This window comes from Phoca vitulina, unplaced genomic scaffold (assembly GCF_004348235.1).
Source record: "Phoca vitulina isolate PV1807 unplaced genomic scaffold, GSC_HSeal_1.0 scaffold1, whole genome shotgun sequence".
NCBI lineage: Eukaryota > Metazoa > Chordata > Mammalia > Carnivora > Phocidae > Phoca > Phoca vitulina.
This window is the reverse complement of record NW_022589704.1, coordinates 1,058,177-1,078,554: the sequence shown is the minus strand read 5'-3', so window position 1 is coordinate 1,078,554 and position 20,378 is coordinate 1,058,177. Positions and strand designations below refer to the sequence as shown.

Below are 20,378 nucleotides of genomic sequence, written 5' to 3'. Positions count from 1 at the left end.
GTGAGGGAAGGAGGGAGGGAGGGGAGGAGGGAGGGAGGGAAGGAGTGAAGGAGGGAAGGAGTGAGGGAGGGAAGGAGTGAGGGAGGGAAGGAGTGAGGGAGGGAGGGAAGGAGGGAGGGAGGGAGGGAGGGAAGGAGTGAAGGAGGGAAGGAGGGAGTGAGGGAGGGAGGGAAGGAGGGAAGGAGGGAGGGAGTGAGGGAGGGAGGGAGGGAGGGAGGGAAGGAGGGAAGGAGGGAGGGAGTGAGGGAGGGAGGGAAGGAGGGAAGGAGTGAGGGAGGGAGGGAGGGAGTGAGTGAATGAATGAGCGACTGCAGGGACCATTGCCTCTGACGGGGGCTTGGGGCTGGCGCTAGAACTTAAGCGCACCACCATCCGACGGGAAGGCAGGAATGGGCTCATCTGGTTCCCCATCCTGGCAGAAGTGAGGACCCTTGGGGCGGGGGGCGCGGGGGGTCGGACCCAGGGGCACAGCACAGAGAGTCTTTTGCAATGTTTGTTGAGTGAGTGATGAGTGAGTGAGCAAGGGAATGAGTGAATGAATGAGAGAATGAATGAGTTAGTAGGTAAATGAGCAAGTGATGAGTGAGTGAGTGAATGAGAGAGCTCGCTACCGGCAAGGAGCAGAAAGCCAGGGAGTCTGCGCAAATGGCAGGAAAGCACCATGATGCGGGTCAGCGGGCAAACACCCACGTAACCCCGTGAGCCACGCGCGAGTCAGGAGGTAAGGCTCGCACGTTCAGGTGCACCGTGCACCCTGCGATCCTACATGCGCTGCAGGAGCAAAAGCAGCTGCACACGCGCGCGCACGGACATGGGGGGGTAGGGCCTTCAATCGGGGCGGGGCGGGGGCGGGGCGCCAAGGCTTTGGGGGGGTCTCCCTCTGGGGAGCCAGGCACCGGGACTTGCACTTTTCACTGTTACTCTGCTGTCCTTAAAAAAAACCACATATCGAGCTATTGTAGATTTTTAAAATAATTTCAAGAAAACTGAAAAACACACCAATGTGGATAAATCTCACCAACAAAACAATGAGCAAAAGGAACCAGAAATAAGGGATGGCCTAGGTCAAGTTCAAGGACAGATACCTGTGACCTCCGTCCTACCCCAGGGCAGTGAGGGAGCGAGCAAAAAGGCCCATGGCAGGTTAGTGTGTGCTGGGCATCAGAGATTTTCAAAAGAGAAAACTAGTTGAAAAACCACCAAAATGCTGCCCACCATGGGCTAGGATTACCTAACCAGGGATGAGCAATGAGCTTCTATTTCTGCTCATCTACGTTTTCCACGTTTTCTAACGTGAACCTGCTCTACTCTCGATAGAATACTTTGTGATTCAAAAACGCACAAAGAGAACAGATGCAAATGATTTTTACAATGAGAACACGAGGCTTCCAACGGTTCCCTGGAACCGACCCACCTTCCCTCATCCACGGACCAGGAAGGCCTCCTGGCGACTGCTGCGCACCACGCCAGGGAATGCGGGAGAAGTGGCACCCAGCGGGCGTTCAGGGGTCGTGAGCTGTGTGCGCCACCGCCACGGCCTCCTTCACGGCCCCCCGCCGGCCTTCACCTCAACACCCCGCGCCTCCCACAGAGGACTTACCCAGGAGAGGGTGGACGCGGGAGGGAGGAAGGGAGGCCACCTCCAGGGTCTGCTTGGGCCTGGGTCCCAGCGAAGGCTTCTTGGCTTCCCACTGGCTCCAGGCTCTCCCCTCGTGGCAGAACGTGGTCTCCAGCAAGCGCGCCGTTAGCCCTTGGATCTAGCGGCAACAGCAGAAGAGACTGTGCCCATCTGCAGCACACCTGCTGAACGAGTCTCCTCCCCTACCCGCGACTCGTGAGCCGTGGGGGGCCCCGACCTGACCTTAGAAACTCTGGCAAGCCCATGTCTATGGCGTGTTGCAGACCAACGGCCTCGCGCCACCCTGCAGTGCGCCATGCCCCTGCTGCCATGCCTGGGCCCTGCCTTCGGCCAGCAGGGTCCCACCAACACCGGAGCTGCCCCCTCGTCTGCCGCGAGCTCCAGGTAAACACCAATGTCCCTACCGTGACTCCCACGGGCCTGGCCCTCTGGTCTCCCTGCCACACCTGGACCTCCTCCCTGTCCCCAGAATGCCGCTCCTGCCTCCTCTGGTCTTCACTAAAAGCCACCTTCCCAAGGGGCCCTCCCAGGCCCCTGGACCCTGAGACGGCACACCCTCCCCCCGCTCTGCTCTTCCTCCTGAACGCTGGTCACCTTCCAGCCTGTCCCTGTGTGTCCCAGGGTCCTGGAATCAAGCCCCGCAGCAGGCTCCCTACTCAGTGGGGAGTCTGCTTGTCTCTCTGCCCCTCCCCCTGCTCGTGCTCTCACTCTCTCTCTCAAATAAATAAAATCTTTGGGAAAAAAATTAATTTAATTTATAAAACGGAATGTTGCAATCTAACCTCTGATGCCTCAAAAGCGACCCGTGGAGCATGGCCACCCTCCCCAGCCTCGGGTATGGGGCCCTGTGCTGAAGAAATCTCCCACAGAGCCCAGAAAACTGAGCACCGTCCAGCGACAGATCAGACATCACATGGCCCCTTTTCCCCCTCAGGGACTGTATTACACCCACGTGTGTGTTCATTCAAACAGCAGGTCCATCCTGCGGTGACAGCACGTAAGCAATGTGTTCCGGGGCGCCCTGAGCCTGCCCCGTGCAGCAGCCTCCAACAGGGCCATGGGAGAGCCCCCAGGACACGCAATCGCCTGATGCTCCCCAGCAGCCCTGTTTCATTTCCTATGTCCCCTCCCAGGGGGACGGCACCCCGTCAGCCTGGCTGGGTGTGCAGCAAGGGCGCGGCCCAGGGAGAGGGTGCTGGGAGAGAGGGGCCCTGCAAGCTGGGAGTGTTCCTGAGGCAGAACCGGGGAGCAGCTCCTCCTGGCTCCTTGTCCACGGAAAGGTGAGCACCAAGGGGGCTGCCAGGAGGCCCCAGTGCCTTCCCAGGAGCATAGGCACTGGCTCGGAGGTCCTATGCTCCCAGGTGCCCCAAAGCCACAGTGGGACCCTTCAGGGCAGGAGCCGTGCACCCACACTCTCCCCTACGATGTTCATGTCGTGGGGACTTAAAGCACCATGAAATGCTAAATGAAAAGTATAGGGGCTAATCATAACGAGCAAGTATGGCAAGGACTACTAAACTTAGGGGTACTCTGACAGGCTATGTACAGCCCCACAGATCTACTTGTCAAAGACCCCGTAAGCTACCTCCGTCCTACATCCAGGCACACGGTGATGAGAAATCCCCCGGGGTCCTCTCTATGCTCGCATATGTGTCCCATCCCCTGGGAACACGGAAGGCCTACGAGCGGCAGAGGACATCCAGCCCACGATAGCCCAGCGGCCACTCGCTTCCACTCTCCACCCCGCCCAGCACGCCCGTGCCCCGAACCCCTCCCCAGCTCCCTCGGAGGCGTGGAGCTGTGTGCACCCGCAAGAGGGAAGCTGCGCCTACCCGTGGCCGCGCCAGCCGGGTTCCGGCCCTGCCGGGGGCCCACACTCGTCTCCCCAGGCTCACTCTGGTTGCCAATGTCCAAGCAGTCGGCCAGGTCTGGCAGCGGTAAAGAAGTGTCACACGCAAGGCCCATGTAGTGGTAGAAGCCGGGAATCAGGAAAGTGATATTCTAGAAAACAAAGTAACATTTCAGAACCTGGACCACAGGCCCGTCCCCCCATCTAACCTGGGGAGAGGATGAAAACAACATGAGCAAGTCTCTGGACAAGGTTAGGAAAGACGCCAGGTTGTATTCCTTTTCACAGACCCACAAAGCCCCTCTGACACCCAACATGGAATTCATGATTTTTCCCCCTTTTTCTTATGAAAAAGACAAAATCAACAACTCTGAAGCTAGTTATACCAACACCTCTGTGTCTTCCAAGCCGATGTCTGGCCTTTGCCCATGTCGCCCGGACGCCTGGAAGCCACGCCTTCAAACTCCACCTTACGTGGCTCGCAGAGAGTGACGGGGGTCCAGCATAGGAACAAAGGGGCCTTGGGCACATGAAATTGGCCCCTGGGTTCCAGCAGGCGCCTTTGCTGTGCTGTCCGTGGCCTCAGCACAAGGGTCCCAGGCCCAAAGCTGCAGGACACACGCTTTCTCTGAACCCATGTGCCACCCCTGCTCCCAGAGGGGTGCCCACAGCCGTGTGAATCCAGAACACAGTCTAACCTCAGAGGCAGGGTGCTTCCACCCCCCACACACTCCCTAAAAGGACCCAACCCCTCAACATTCCTGCGGCAATCACTTGTCTAAAAATCACACTAAGTGCGTTTTCATTAACTTCAATCAAACTGAGTTTGCCTTCAGTTAACTAAATTTTAGCTTACTTGTTCCTTAGTATTTCTATTAGGAAACAGAGAGGGACCCATTTTTGGAGCCTCAAAAGATGGTTGACTGTCACTGGGTCTGGGGTCGGCCCCACTGAGAATGACAAGAGGGGACTCCCTCCCTCTGTTTGCAGAACCCCTGGAGAACAAGGTGTTCAGGGAAAGGCTGCAGGCCCCCAAGAGCCAGACCGGCCAGGCTCACAGACACGGGGACCGCTGGACGTCAAAAGCCCACTCAGCAGTGACCCTCCTGCCACTGAGTAGGGGGCTCATGTCCCCTTCCCAGGACCCCGGGACCATCTGAGGAGGACATGCCATGGCTGCCTGAGACGCTCACCTGCCCTTGGAGCTCAGCCCTCAAGGGACACCAGCCCAGCCACAGGCCCAGCCGGCCAGACACACAAGCAGACACGTCTTAGGAGGACGGCAGCCCCAGCTGACTCTACATGGAGCACAACGACTCGTCCTGCTAAGCGCAGCCCGGAGGGCCAATTTGTGACCTAAATTCCAGATTGTCACGTCTGGGGCCCCAAGCTTACAGTGGTTTACAGCAACAGATACAGACTGCCCGGCCCAGCCGCAGATGAAAACGGGGCAGTGGACATCCCTGACAGGCCTGGCTCCCGCTGTGCAGAGACCTCCACCCCACGCCCGAGAAATTCAGAGAAAGCTCAAGCCAAGGAAGAAGTTTATAGACACACCTTCCTCTGACCCTGACCCCATGAGAGGCCCCCCAGGATGGCCCCCAGGGCAGAGGAGGTGTGGACAACCCTGACCTCCGGGTGCACAGCTGTGACATACACCCTCGTCCGATAACAGACCAGACCTCGTTCAGGACAGGTTTCAGGCAACAGCCCCTCCCTCTCCAGGGACAGCATATGGAGACAAGGCTCTGGAGACGGTCCCGGGGGTGACTGAGTGCTCAGTGTGGGGTCCAGAGAAATGAGAGCCGCTAGGGAGAATGGTGCCCAGCATGCCCCGGGAAAGCCAGTGGGCCAGACTAGTAGACATGGGGGTACAAGGCCTGTGACAAGCACACGTCCTCACTGGAAGCGGACCGGGCCCCTGCGGGGGAGGACATCCAGCCCACGATAGCCAGCCCACCTTGCCCAGGAGCTCCGTCTTCCCATAACCGAACAGCATCAGTGCAAAGCTGTGGTTGATGCCGTAGATGGTCCCGTCGGGCAGGAGGGTGATGAGGCCGCTGATGGTGGAGAACACCCAGATGGATGCCGAGTAACCCAGCTCGGGGGCCGCGCTGCCGTCTCCCACCACCTCGCTGCTGCACTCGGATGTCAGTTTCAAACTCAGGGGGAAGGTGGTTCCATCCTTGGCTCTCCCAACAGACCTCTGAATCTTGAGATTCTGGAAGAAACACACACCCCCCAGCTGACAGCAGCATCTCACGTGGCCCAAGCTCTGAGTCTTTGCAGCTCTAGACTTGAACCCATCCACGCGTCATGGGGAGCAAGCCCAGAACACCTCACTCCCCACACTGCTCCTCCTTCCCCAATCTCCCTGCACCCCACCTCTACCCCAGGGAAAGCAGAGCCCTGACCAGGAGCTGAGTCTGGTGGCGAGGGCGTCACAGTCTAGCAGCTGCCCCCCACTCCAGAAAGGCCTGAGGACAGCACACACCAGGGCAACCAAGAAACGCGCAAGGACTGGCCTCATGTCTGCACCAGCCCTGCAGGGAGGGAGGGCGGGCAGGCTTCTCCCCACCGTCTGCCTTGGGCCCCCAGTAGCCCCAGGTCCCCCCCCACGGATGGCCCCCAACACTCACTCTGTCCTCCAGCCTGAGGGCCAGCCACTGCCAGCTGTTGCTGACCGTCCATCTGTGCCTCCTCAGCACCTCTATCACCCACAAAACCACATCCTTGCCCTGTTTCCCTGCCTTAAATACTTGGAATGTATCCAGTTTTGAGTAAATCTTGACCAAGTCCACATCCTAACCAAAGGCTTTGAGAGTGTGCTCCCTTTGGGTTTCCAGATGGCACACCAGCCCAGGGTTGTGTGTCTACCCCTCACCCAATCCCACCTGCCCTTTTTAGGGTCCACCCTGGGAGGCAGGAGATCTGAGGGAGCCCAAGTTGTGGGCATGGCCCGGAATGCAGGGGAGCTTCCACTCCCCCAGTGCTGCGCCCTGAACAGGCTCGGACTCAGAGACACCAGGCTCCCCATGCCAAGGCTGCAGGCCAGGCCCCAGGTCCCAGGGGGCCCCATAAGGAATGAGGGGTGCAGCGCCAGTCTCTGCTTGCTGCTGGGGTGTCGGGGGCTCCCGTTTGAGGCTATCACAAACGTGCTGCTGAGAACAAGCCCACACGTGCCTTCTGGCACACACTTCTCTCCGATGCGTGCCCAGGGGGGTCTGAGGTGGCCTGTGGTTACGTGGAACAGACGCTGCCTCAGGCTCCAAGGTGGCTGAGCCAACGGATGCTCCCACCAGCTCAGGACAGGAAAAAGGACACAGAGACAATAAGGACTGGCGGTGGGGTGAGGGCTCCAACCAAGCTGGAAGCTTAAAAATAGCAGAGACCCAGCTCAGAGGGCTCAGCTCCAAGCCTCCGGCCGGCCAGACAACCAGGGAGTGCCTACAGACATCCCGAAAGCATCTCGGATTCCTTGCAGCAGAAGTGACTTTAGGCAAAAATCAAGCGACACTGGGCTGTGATATCAGTGGAATTCACCACAATGAGGGTCATTTGTGTGAAGGCCGCACGCTAGTAGGAAATGGGGCACCTGGGAACTGGGAGGATTCAGTCGGTAACAGAACCTCTCTCCACCAACCCCAAACCTCCACTGTCCCCAGAGCTGCCGCCCCCCCCCATTTGCCTGCCATCCTGCCCTCAGCCAGTTCTCCCTGCTCCTCAAGACCCCCAGACCTCCCAGTAAAGAGAGACCCCCACAGGCAATCCCCGCTCCAGGCTCCAGTGGGAGGACCGAGGAGACAGGTGGCCCGTTGGAGAGCCGCACAGGCTCTGACCCTCGGTCAAGGCTTTGGAACCCAGAGAGCAGTCAGCAGACCCGGTGCCACTGTGCGCACACGCGGGACGCTCCTGCTGCCAGAATCACCAGCCTGTGTCCCCAGGCCATGGATTCCAGTCTGAGAACTCTATGGTCCCCGAGTAAACAGACTCCAGGGGCCACATGGCCCCAGGTACAGCTGCAAGGTGTGGCCGTCAGGGGTCCGCAGGGTCCTACCTGTGGGACAGGCTCGCCGGGGGGAGGGAGCTGCACAGAAGGGATCAGGTCTGCGATGTGCTGCCCGAGTGCCTCCTCCCCAGACCCGTACCCGTGCAGGAGAGCAAACAGGCTGTCACAGGATGTTATGGTTCCCTTGGAGGAAAAACCAGCATCGTTAAGCATCACGGTAAAAACTTCTGGCACTTCGGCTTCAAACATCACGGAACACCAAGCCTCCAGATTGAAAGCAAGACCGTTAGCGCTCCTGCGGCGGGAGAGCACGAGGTGGGCACAAACGTTCCTCAGGTCCTCATTCTCCCGCCGCCGGAGGCACCCCGATTATCGACCTCTGGAAGCATTCTGCAGACGCCCGGCACGGCCAGCCCGGGCTCAGGTGGCGTCTGAGCCCTGCGTGCTGGCCACCATGCTGACGGCTCGGCACACGCTACCTCACTGACGTGCTAAGACAATCCTAGGTCCCGGTTACACCCCTTCTACAGATGAGGAGACCGAGGCCCAGGGAGACTGCACCCCTTGCCGAAGGCACACAGAGAGGGAGGGGTGCCGCGGGGCCGACCCTCCACGGGCCCCAGGGGCACACGGTGGGCCCCGGCGGCGGCTGAGGCCGGGGGAGGCGACACATGGTCAGCCCCACGCGGCTGGGACGCAGAAGGCACACTCACATCGCCCCGGAAAGCGACCCAGGCGGACACCCGCTCCACAGGTTCCAGCACGACCACGCGGCACAGGCTGCGCTCCTGCCTCACCCTCTTCATCCACACGGACACCGGGGTCTTCTCCCCGCTGCGGCTCACCACGTCTACCTGCGGGGACGCACAGCCTTGGCCCCGGCCCTCCCCAGCCCCGGTGCGGGGGCGCCTGCAACCTGTCCTCCCCTGCCCACATCTGAGCCTGACACCGAGCCTTAGGACGCTCTCTCAGAAGAGAGGGTTTTCTCGTCAGCTTCCGGGCAGCGGAGCGGGAGCAGAGCCGCCCGCGCGCTTCTTCAGGGAGCACCGCCAATACACACTGAGCAGTCAGTGTTCTGCACAATCGTCAGCCGCGTGGACAGTCCCCAGGACAGAGCGGCGGACCGCATCTAACGTCCCTCGGGGACTGGGCTGAGGGCTCAGCATCTCACATGCAGTTTAACCCCTCAACATCCCAGCTGACGCATCACACGGGGAGGCCCAACGCCCCGGGGAGACCTTTCCAGCCGTGCCAGCCCCGCCAACGAACACCAAACAAACAGCACTGGAGAGTCAGGGGTGCAGACAGTAAGATCAGGGCACTCCCCGCGGCATCCTGCCGGTTTGCAAACCGCCGCCCGAGCTTCCTCCCTCGCAGGCGGGGCCGCCCCTCACGCCAGGCCCGCAGCCACCCCCTTCCGCTCCTGGGACGCTCTGCCCCCACCCCAGCTGCTCCCCACACCAGCACCGAGGGAGGACGGCGGCCACGGTGACCAGTGACCGGCCGTATCTGCGGCGGGCCCCCAGCGGCACACCCCGGGAAGGCGCACTCACCACTGTGCCGAACACGACAGCGGCACGGCCGTCGGCTTCCACGTGCTCTTCGCTGAGGGCCTTCACCACGTCGGAATCGGGCTCCAGGAAGAACTGCGTGAGCTTCTGGCCGATCAGGTCATGGCTGCTGTGCCCCAGGAGCTGGCAAGCCTTGTCGTTGGCAACCAGGATCTGAGGGTCGCAGAGAGGACCGGATACGAGCATCACCCACAGCGCCTCCAGCTCTAACCCGTGCCCCCCCAGCGTCCTGCGGTTGGCGGGCTCACAGCCACGACGCCCTGGGCACCTCCGGGTCTTAACCACGGGGAAACAAGAAATGCCAGCACCGCGACCGAAACCACGTCTCCGTCACCCGCCAGGATGGGCACGCCCCGCCACCAGGAGCACGCGGAAGAGATGAGGACTCGCACCACTCCCCGCCTACCTAATGATTTCGGTTATTTGCCTGTAAATGCCCACGATGTGCACACGGCCACCTCAGACCGTGGATCCCCGTTCTCATGGTCGTTGAGCCAACACCTTAGTGAGCACAGGGGAGTCACGCGGGTCATCCCTGTCCTTGAGTCTCTACCTTGACGAGAGGATTCAGTTTGTTTTGATTCATATTCAGGTCTCTTTTGCTGCTACGGAGGGGGAACCAGGTGCTTCCCTAACTGCACTCCACACACACAGATTCCTTCGTCCGAGGTTACAGGTCAAAGGCACAGACCACACTCACAGCCGGGTCACGAGCCAAAGCCGGTACCTCTGTGGTCGTGGCGTCCACAGTGAACACGGCCTTGTTCGGGTTGCACACAGGGGTCGGGAGCAGGGGCGTGGACCACCCTGAGGACAAGCCCCGCAGCAGGGAGCAGCAGGACGCGCTGCCCAGGGGCCGGGGCAGTTCCGGCAGCTCTGGCGGCACCAGGCAGTGCAGTTTGCTGGTGCAGATGTTCTGGGCGGCCAGTGACGACAAACAGTAGGAATTCCATCTGTCTTCTGGAAAGAAAAGGAAAAGGAGCTTTAGACCTCACAAGGCTGCCAGGAGTGCGCTTCTCGAACACACCAAAGCACACAGCCCCTGCTCTCAAGTCCTGCGAAAGGATCCAAGGATCGCATCAACCTGCAGAGTTCAACCTTCACCCTCCAGTGTCCGTGTGAACGGCCCCGAGTCCCCCTGGGTGCTGTCCAGCCACAGAGCACATCCTACAGGACACACAACGGCCCAAGCTCAGCATTTCTGTGGAAACACTCTCTGAGGTCCCTTCCCACCACTCAAGGGGTGCTCTCCTGTGTCTGCCCTTACAGACCCATAGCCCCTCTGGCTACCCCCCGGCACTTATTCCTGGAAAGTCGCCCAAATCCAAGAGCTGCCTGCTCTCTCGGCCCCTCCCTCCATTCCCTCATTCACAGGTCAGGTTCACTCACCACCCCTCCAGAAAACCTGCTCTCAGTAACATGTCCAGTGGCCCCCAAGATGCTCAACCCCATCGCCAATTCTCAGCACTCACCCTACCCCAGCCCTGGGCCAGGGGGTTGCTCCCTGCCTCCTAAACCATCTGCCCTTGGCGGGGCTCCCTCTCCCCTCCACCTCCCTGACCTCTCACCACGGCAGAAGCCCAGACTCAGGCTCACCCCCTCCGCTCCATCCCACCCACTCTTTGCTGGCTTCAAATACACTCCACATAGGAATGTACTGCTGGCCCCACAAACCCCTGCCTTGCCTCTCTCCTTTCCCATCTCAGTACATGGCAACTCCATCCTTCTAGCAGCTCAAAATCCAGACAAAAACAACTCTTCCCTCCTTTCCCCTTCTCAGTTCACAGGCCCACCCTGGACCGTTCTCTGGGCCTGGAAACCGCATGGCCATCTGCTTGGCCCTCCACTTCCCTGGCCGCCCCAAGCTCAGCTCGACCCTCCTCACACCATGGGACAGGCACCGCAACCCTGGCTCTGCCCCTGGTCCCCATGCAGAGACCAGGAAGCCCGTGCTCCTGAGGACAGCTGCCTGCCTCACAGACCTGCCCAGCCCTCCCCGCAGAATCTCTGGTCCTCACCAGGAGGACCCAGCATCTCTTTGCCTCCAAACACTCCCATCCTGTGCTCCCAGGATGGTGTGTGAGCTGAGTTCCAACCCTCCTCTTCCTTTGTGGGACTGTTCCCCTCCTCCTCCCTCCCCCGGCAGCCCTTGTCCCCGAGCTCCGGACCTTCCCATTGTCCTAACCGACTTCCCCACACTCTAGGTCCACCCAGCTGCAGGCCTGCACCTGCTGTCTCCTTAAGCACCCCCTCAGACAACGAGCCCTCTGAGCTCTGGAGGCACAAGCTGACTTGGAGAAACAAGTGAGTGAGTGGGCAGCGGGTGCCTCGACATCTCGGCCCAGCCCAGGCACCGCCTCCTGCACTGGGAAGCTGGCTGCCGCTGAGCCCACAAAACTCGTCTGCATCCAGGAGGAAAGCATGAGGCTGCCATGCAGTCAGTAAATAGTTACTGAACTAGATCAGCCAAACTATATTTCACTTGCACGGCAGCCCGGCCCAGGATCGTGCTCGCACACACTCTGAAGCAAGGCAAGTCTCGGGCCCAAGAACCACCGCAGCACAACGGCCCGGGAGGGGCCCATCAGCATCGCTGCCAGCGCACACCGAGCACCTCATCTGCGAGAACAGAAAACCCGATCAAAGCGTAGAGTGACTCGTCATTTTCATCTTCAACACTGACGCCCACAATGCCCAGGAGGGGGTTACCAGAGAGGCCCATCCTGCTCTGGCAGAGCTTCGAAAGCCCATTCCTTCTGCTCAGGTGTCTGTGGGCCGAGGACAGGGACTCGCTGGGCTCGGAGGCGGTCCACACAGCTGGGCTCTCAGGGGAGCCTCCGTCCTCCATCGGGAGCCGGCTGGCCAGGGCAGCAACCGTCAACTAGAAAACAAAGTGGACCCAATCAGCATCGGCAACACAATAGTAGGAAAGCAGTTTAACCAACTAATCCTTTGGCAGGTTGAGTGCAGCTCAGCCCCAAAAGGCTCCCACGCACCCCACTGCCACGTGGGCCAGGACCTCCAATGCAAGGCCAGTGACCAAAGTCCTGCTAAAAGAAGCTCTTTCGGAGAAATGCAGAACAAGAGATGGGAAGAGAGAGGGAAACAGAGGGAAAGAACAGAACAGGGCGCGAAGAGGCCGTGAAGGCTACAGCTCCATGCAAACTGAAGAATGCTCCCGATGCCACAAGCGCCCGCCGGCCTGTGTGCCTCTGAGTGGCCCCAGCCTTCCCCGAATCCAGGGGTTCTGACCAGCTGCACCCAGAACCATCCAAGGGGCTGCTGACAAACAAGCGATGCAAAGCCATAGCAGAGAGTCTGGAGGTAAGCCTGGTACCAGGGATTTGTGGTTTAACTGTGTAGTTTCTAAGTACTTGTAGATCGGCAAGCAGTCCTAAGGAAAAAAATACAGAAAAATCTCATGTGTCCTTCACAGTTTCTTCCGGACAGTGCTGGAGGCCCGGGCCAGGAGCCTGGATGAAGGAGGAGTCCAAGGGACTAGGGCAATGTGCCCACCCCAAGCCTGGGTGCCCTCTCCACGATCACCTTCTGAGCATGTGGAACCCACTTCTGAGACCCGCACAGGCTTCTTCCCCCATCAGGGCTCCCTCGTGGGTACACAAAGGCCCAAAGACTGGCCAAGGAGCTTCCTTTGCAAGAAGACCAAGCTTCAATAAGCAGGCGGGGGCACCCACACAGGACGGACCTGCTGTGGAAAGAAAAGGGGGGCTGACCCTCCCACACCACATCGCAGCACGGAACTCCAAGGAGGCCCAGCCCGCCAGTTCTATCCTGGCTTTAGGTCATCATGAATATTCACCACGAGCACAGAAGGGCAGTGACTTTCATAGTTACCAGTTTGTGAGCCCAATTTATAATTTTGCATATGGTGATAACAGTATGGGGCTTCTAGTATGCTCACGCCCCAGGCCCCTCAGCTGTTAGGGCCTGGCCAATGCTCGCCTCAGCTGCCAGCTTCTGAGCATGGTGAGGCAGGGGTCCCCAAGACAGACAGAAAACTGAAGGCCCCACTATCACCAGTGTGGAAGGATGTTAACATCAAAACATGCCAAAGACCTATACAAATGGAGATCGGTACAGCAAAGGAGCAAAAAGGACAATGGAACATAATCAGCTTCAGAAACAGACCTGTGTCTGTTAAGGAGCTTGGCACAGAGTGAAGATCAGAGGGTAATGAACAGTGCTCCCCAGCACAGTGAGGCCCTGGACAGCCCCCTGGCCTTCCAGCTTCAGTCCCCGTCTATGCACAATGTGAGTAACGATAAGGCCCGTGTCACAGCGCTCTCATGAGGACCCAGGGACCCAAGCTGGGACTGCAAACCATAGATGCTGAATAGCTGTGAGCTGCCAGTTCTAAAAAGAATTAGCGTAATTAGACCAGGGTGAAGTGGCATCCCTGTGACTTGCCATGTACAAAAATTAGTTCCAGGTGAATTCAGAAACGAAAGATAAAAGTTCTAGAAAAAAATAAGATAGAGAATACAACGGTCTGGGTAACTATTGAGCAGCCCTCGCATTTCAGAGCAGCTAGAGTGCGTCAAGGGTATCGGTCTGTGGCATCTCTGAGCTACCTGAGAGTAAGACACACGCTGGAGAAGATAGAGATGCATGTGGGCTGGAGCTAGACCTGTGAGCGAGTCACCCTCACGAGACGGGGCCCCCTCAGAGAAGCCAGGGGCCCTGAGGAGGAAAAGTGTGGCCCCAGCTCAGCAGCCTGGGCCCAGGCAAAAGCAATCTTCCCAGAAGCAAAGCATTCTAAATACAGGTTTCCAAGAGCAAGACCAACCAAATATGCTCCCTTCCAATGACGAAGACAAGGAAACAAGCCCTCCTCAGTGACAGTCTACAGAAAAATCAAACAGATTCAGACACAAGAGAACATCAGATACTAGAAATGACTGTGTATATGTTTAAAATACAAAAGATGGGAGTCACAAAAGTGAGCAGAACAAGAGTTTCTCAGAAACAACTACATATTGAAAGAATCAAACCAGCTTTCTAGAAATTAAAATTTTAAAACTTCAGCATTAAAAAAAATGAATTTGTAATTTAAACTTACCCTCAAAGATCTCTAGGCCCAGATGGCTTCACTGGTGAATTCTCTCAAATGTTTAAGAAGGAAATAACATCAGTACTACACAAACTCCTCCAGAAATAAAAACAGGCTGAGCATATCCAGCCCAGTGTTTGAGGCCAGCATCACCCTGATGCCAAAGCCAGACAAAAACATTGCTAGAAAAGGAAACTGCAGACCAATAACTCTCATGAACAGAGATACAAAAATCCTCAACAAGATGTTAACAAATCCACCGAGGCAATATGTAAAAAGGAGAATTCACTACAACCAAGTGGGGTTTATCACAGCAATAAAAGACTAATTTAACATTTGGAAATCAGTCAACGTAATTCACCATATCAACAAGCTAAAGAAGAAAAAAAAAAAAGGAGGAAAAATCACACAACCATATCAATTGATGTCAAAAAAGCGTTGGACAAAATCCAACACCCCTCCACAGGAAAACACACTCAACAGTTAGGAAGTGAGCACATCCTCCCCCTGCTCAAGAGCACACATGAAGAACCTACAGCCAGCGATGCTTGCCTTCCAAGGTCAGGAGCAGGGTGAGGAAGGCCACGTAGCCTCTTCTCTTCAGCACTATCCTGGGGGGACAGCCAGTACACAAAGGCAAGAAAAAGAAATAAAAGGCACATACACTAGAAAGAACAGCATAAAGCTATCTCAATTCACAGACGACAGGATCATATACGTAGAAAATCCTAAGGATTCATAAGAAGACTAACAATGAGAGATTTTTTTTTTTAAAGGGGCTGGAGGGTAAAGGTTTTAAATAGACACTTCACCAAAGAAGGCGTACAAATCACAAAGAAGCACGTGAGAAAAATGTTCACCACCATTCGTAACATGGGAAATGCAAGTCAAACTGTCCTGAGCTGTCACACACAAGCACTAGGGTGGCTAAAATTACAGAGTGGAAACACAGAGTGTCGGTCAGGATGGGGAGCAGCCAGAACACTCACAGAGTCCTGGCAGGAAGACACGATGTGCACACACCCACGCCGGAAAGCAGTCTGCCAGTGAGCCCAGGACACAGTGCTTGCACGACGTATCTGCCCGGGAGGGAGAGGGAGACAGCGATGGCCCCGATGGGCCCCAGTGCCGTGGAGCTGCGCCAGAGAACACTTCCTGCAGGATTCCGTCGGCGCCAAGCACGCGCCAAGACAGGCCTGATCCACTGGGGCAGAAACCCGGGCGGGCGCAGACCGGGGCCAGTGGTGCGGAGGGCGGGGGCTGACTCAGAAAGAGCACAGAGGGGCTTTGGAGGGTGATGGGAACGCTCTCCGACTCCACTGTGCTCACGATCCTGCAGCTGTGGAAGCATCTCAACACTCCCTGAACTGTGTACTGACCATCAGCACGTCCGTAAATTCTCGCCATAACGTTAATTTTTAATGTCAATGAATGAGTAAGACAAGCAGGTAGTCACAGCTGGAACGAAAATTAGAGGATCGGTAGATCTGTGAATAAATAACCCAGAATGCAACTCAGGGAAACAAGAACATAGAAATATGAGAGAGAAGTTAAGAGATAAAGACGGGGAGAACTGAACAGCTAACTGGAGAGGGGAGAGGAAGAAACATTTGAAGAGGTAAGAGTGAGCAACAAATCCACAGACCCAGGGCCCTGAGGGGGGCAACCCCACCTACCAGCTGTGAAAACCCGACAGGAAGCCGTAGCGTGGGTGTGTCCAGGCAGGAATAACCAAACTGATCAAAGGAACGGAGGACGACCAGCCCCGGGCCCACGAGGCTGCCAACACTGGACGCCTGACTGCGGGAGCGGCTCCGGGCACTGGGGGGGAAGCCAGGCAACTCCATGTCCAGCCAAGAAACAGTGACAGCAGAGCGACCAACACGCCACACGCGAAAAGCAATGTCCAGGACACCAAAGACTTAACTTGTGAAAGTCAAAACACTAAACTTTTAGAAGAAAATTGGAAAGACCTTCGGTAAGACTTTGGGCAAGGAAGGTTTTCTTCAAAAAGACACAAAAAGCTCTAACTATAACATAAGATTGATAAATTTAACATTAAAGTTGAGAATGCCTGTTCACCAAAAATACCTCAAACAAAATGATATAAACCCCAAGTTGGAAGAAGAGATTTGCCACATATAGAACCAGGAAATTAATATCCAGGGTAGTTTAAAAGGCCAATAATTTAAAATTTAAAAAAACAGAAAGTAAAAGACACACAGCTCCATGGAAAAATGGAAACGAGAATTTCACAGAAGAGGAAGTGGACAATAAACCTAGAACAAGAGGCTTAGCTTTATTAGCATAATCGTGACAATTTTACACCTACTAAACCAGCAAAACTTAATAATTCTAATAATATTAAATATTGATAGAGATGTGGATTAATGGGACTCGAACAAATTAATATAATCTCTTCAGAAAACAATTTAAGTCAAACAGTAACCTACTAGAAAAGTATATCCCACTCTTAGACTTCTATTCTATAGGATCCTTGCACATATGTAGCGAGTCACACTCAAGAATGTTCGGGGCAGCATGGCTCACAATGGCAAAAAAAAAAGGAAGAAAAGAAAAAAACCTGAACACTCATCAATAAGAAAACAGATTTAAAATTCTGGTATATTCATACTATGAGTTATAACAATGAAAACAAATTCTATACAGGCAATGATGATAAATCTTAGCAATATAATAAGCGAAAAAAATCAAGTTACAAAAGACCATCAATAGTAAAATTCCCTTTTTACAACGCCCCCCCATCTACATACATTGTTCAGGGGTACACACGAATGTGAAAAACCCAAACTTCGGGCAGGGGGGTTCCTCTGAGGGTTCAGCAGCAAGCCGGAATAGAGGACCGCACAATGGCCTAGGATCTTTTGGTTCCTAATTTGGGGGGTGGGCTTAAATGAGTTCACTTCATTGTTATGATTCATGACTAATGTCGCATTCATCTTTTTGAACCATCAGCTAGCATACACTAAAAAGTTAAGAGATGTTTTCTACACATACGTATATATCCAGGATTGGATTCATCTTTTTGAACGATCAGCTAGCATACACTAAAAAGTTAAGAGATGTTTTCTACACATATGTATATATCCAGGGCTGGACCATAACAGCAGCAGCTGATACTGAACCAAAAGAGTAAGAAGCAAAAGAGAAATTAAATAGCAAACTACTAGAACGTATTGCTTTCCTTCTCTAAGCATCTAAATGGACTAATTATTTCTAAAATAAATAACATCATGTTTTCATTTCTATTTCTACAACCTACCTACTGACAAAGCACAGAGACTTGATTATAGCTTCAGACTACACTGTGAATGTTACAGAACTCTGATTTGTAAAAAACCAAAAACATGACTCTTCAGACTACATTGTAAATTTACTAATAAAACTCTTTAGAATACATTGTAAGTATTATAAAAGTTGACTTTGTAAAAGTAACAAGAGGGAGAGGAGGGAGGGAAGTGAAGGGAGGGTAAGGGCCAATGCTTGGTCTTGCATGGGAGGAGGTAGATTAAGTCGCGTCTAAAGCTGACAAATCAAGTGGAGGTAAGAAAGCCAAACCGTTTTTCCCTTTGTGGCTTCTGTGCCCTCTGTGGTCGGCCACATGCCGATTAGCGTGGCACACCACATCCACGCCACGTGGAACAGAGGCCCACAGCACCTCTGCAGAGCCACCCAGCGCCTCCAGCTCCACAGGCCTCTGAGAACACAGAGCCTGGCTTCACACAACCTTAGATCACTCCTTTTTCACAGGTTTAATTCAAAGGCTAACCAGAAACTCCTGCCAGTCCAGCCCTAAGTTTTTAGAACAGTTTTCCTGGGTTCTGCGGGTTTTTGTACCTGTTCTGAGCAGAAGATATAGGACGTTGAACCCAGAGAGGACCTGGTGGTGTCTCAGAGTGATCCTATTGCTGTTGCTAGTTTTGATTTCAGAAGGCATGAGTGACCCCCCTCAGACCAAAGAGAAGCAAGGAGAGATTTGCAGGGAGTTTCTGGGAAAGTACTCAGCTTATGGGTGAACTTCTGGAAGCAACCATCTTTCTCTCACAAGCTAGGAAGCAAAGAGCTCCAGTTGCTCCCACCACTGCTGGACCACCAGTAGCAGAACCAGCCTCAGGATGAAGCCAACACGGTGGACAGCAGAGCATAAGAGGGCAAGGATGTCATTTTGAGGATAAACCTACCCTAAAATCTGCCTTGCTCTGGACTTCAGGTTTAGGGGCCAATAACTACTCACCCCCAGAGCCTTTCTGGGACTGTTTCTGTTTCTCGCCTGGGGGCATCCTAAAGAATATCTAGGATGATGGCTGCTGTGATGGAGGATGTAAGCAAGGGGCATTTCCCAGACCTGAAAGGTCAACAAGGCATCCGGGAGGAGGCACCAGCGGAGCTGAGCACGGAAAGGGGAGTGAAGAAGACTTGCAGGCAGACAGAGGTACCCAAAGACAAAGATTCCCACAGCACCCTGGGGGAGGAGTAAGTGGGCATGGGCCTGAAGAAGTCAGGCCTAACTCCTAGGGCCTCCGATGCCTGCCCAGGCAGTCTGGACTTTTTCCCAAAGATCGACTTTAAAGGGGCCTATGCTTGGGAGTAACATGACCAGATACGCAGTCTACAAAGATCACTCCAGGGGCAGGGGCACGGGTCTGGGGAGGGAGGAGGGAGGCTACAGCAATACAGGCAAGAAATATGAGGTCTTAAATTATAGCAATGGCAGAAAGATGGAGTGGGGAACACATGAAGACCATTTGGCACAGGACTGACCTAGATTTACTGGGTGATGGGGCGCGGAAAGGAAGGCACTGAAAGGTGTCAAGACCGCATCCCGAGTTCCGCGCTCAGGCCGCCGCCGTTGTCTGGGAAAAGAACCAGTGAAGAGGGGACTGAGGATAAGGCCAGGTATGTACGGGAAAGCCCGGTGGAGGCGTCTGGCAGCAGTGCGTGCACACAGATCTGCCCGCGCGGGAGGGCCGCTGGGAACCGCAGAGAACCGGCAGCGCTCCCGGGGCTCCCGCACGCGCCTTCCCGCAGGACGGCGGGCAACAGGACGTCAGCAAAACGCACGCGGCCAGCTCCGGGATGGACGGTGCGCCGGCGGGGTTAGGCCCCGGCGCGGCCCCGGAGGGGAGGTGCGGCCCGGTCCCCCTCGGGTCCCCCGGCCAGGGCGCCGCAAACGGTCGCAAGGCGGCAGCGGGCCACCACCGGCCGGAGCGGCACGGAGGAAGCGCGGGGGCGCAGGGCTCGGCTGGGGCTCATCCACCGGCCACGCCAGGAGCCCCCGGAGCCTGGGCCCGCTCTCCCGAGCGCAGGTATCTCATCGGGGGCCTGCCGGGGTCACCCAGCCAAATTCGCTTCACCGCGCCGGGAGGGAGCGGAGCCTCACCTCTGGCCCACCGGCCAATCGTAGAACAACCCGTGTCGATTGACAGGCCCTCCGAGCCAACCACTAGCGCCCGTGGGCGGGACTCAGCGGGCCCTAGCGGAGAAGCCCGCGCAAACGGTTGCTAGGGACGCACCGGACTCCCTTTACGGCGCCTCGGAGGAACCAAAAGAGACGGCGCCTCCGCCCGCCAGGTCTGACCGACTCCGTTTCCTCCGGTCTCCGAATCCCGAAGGGTGAGCAGCGCGCAGCTACCCTCTCTGAGGCCTCGAAGGCGAGGGGCGCAAGGAGGCTCCCTCACGGCCAGGCACGCCCGTGGGGTCGAGGGGCCGACGGAGGCTGCGGCCCGCAGTGGGCTGGGTCGACGTCCTGGAACCCGACAGGCTGTCCCCGCACCTGCGGACGGAGTTGGCGCCCCGGTGCCCCGGCCCCTGGCCCCGGCTCCGACCCCGGCACGAGCGCGGACGCCCAGCGCTGAGCGTTAACTGGAGGCGGTCCCTTCTCACGGGCTAAGTCCGCGCGGCGACGTCGGGACGAAGTCGGCCAGTGTCCAGACGCAGCCGCTGAGGCCCGGAGGGCCGGCACGCACTCGACTGGCCCGCACTTCGCAGCCCCACGCAGAGACCCTCCACGAGCCCACGTGCCCCCAGCATCTCCCAGATTCTTCTCTCCGCTCCCCTGCAGCCACGGTTCCGTGCGTGCGGCCCCGACCGCCCCTGTCTTCTTCCCCGCACCTCGCCTCCAGAAGCCTCCGGTGTGCTCTCAGATTACCTGTCCCGAGGAGGTGAGGCTGGCTACTCCTGCGGCTGAGGCTCGCATGGCCTCTCGGGTGAACTACAAT

The 20,378-nt window shown here is 56.4% G+C and overlaps 1 protein-coding gene across 5 annotated transcripts in view; it reads right to left on the bottom strand.

The window, feature by feature from the left end:
- Positions 1-20,369, bottom strand: part of PASK (PAS domain containing serine/threonine kinase) — a 38,225-nt gene extending 17,856 nt beyond the window's left edge. For all 5 annotated transcript variants that reach the window (XM_032431147.1, XM_032431298.1, XM_032431220.1 and 2 more), the window contains exons 1-9: positions 20,309-20,369; positions 11,778-11,949; positions 9,796-10,028; positions 9,051-9,221; positions 8,211-8,351; positions 7,546-7,680; positions 5,449-5,709; positions 3,472-3,640; positions 1,601-1,757 (exon numbers count right to left, since the gene is read on the bottom strand). In XM_032431147.1, the coding sequence (XP_032287038.1) occupies positions 1,601-1,757; positions 3,472-3,640; positions 5,449-5,709; positions 7,546-7,680; positions 8,211-8,351; positions 9,051-9,221; positions 9,796-10,028; positions 11,778-11,949; positions 20,309-20,356 (1,487 nt within the window). In that variant the 5' untranslated portion in view covers positions 20,357-20,369. The remainder of the gene's footprint in view (positions 1-1,600; positions 1,758-3,471; positions 3,641-5,448; positions 5,710-7,545; positions 7,681-8,210; positions 8,352-9,050; positions 9,222-9,795; positions 10,029-11,777; positions 11,950-20,308) is intronic.
- Positions 20,370-20,378: the final 9 nt, after the last annotated feature.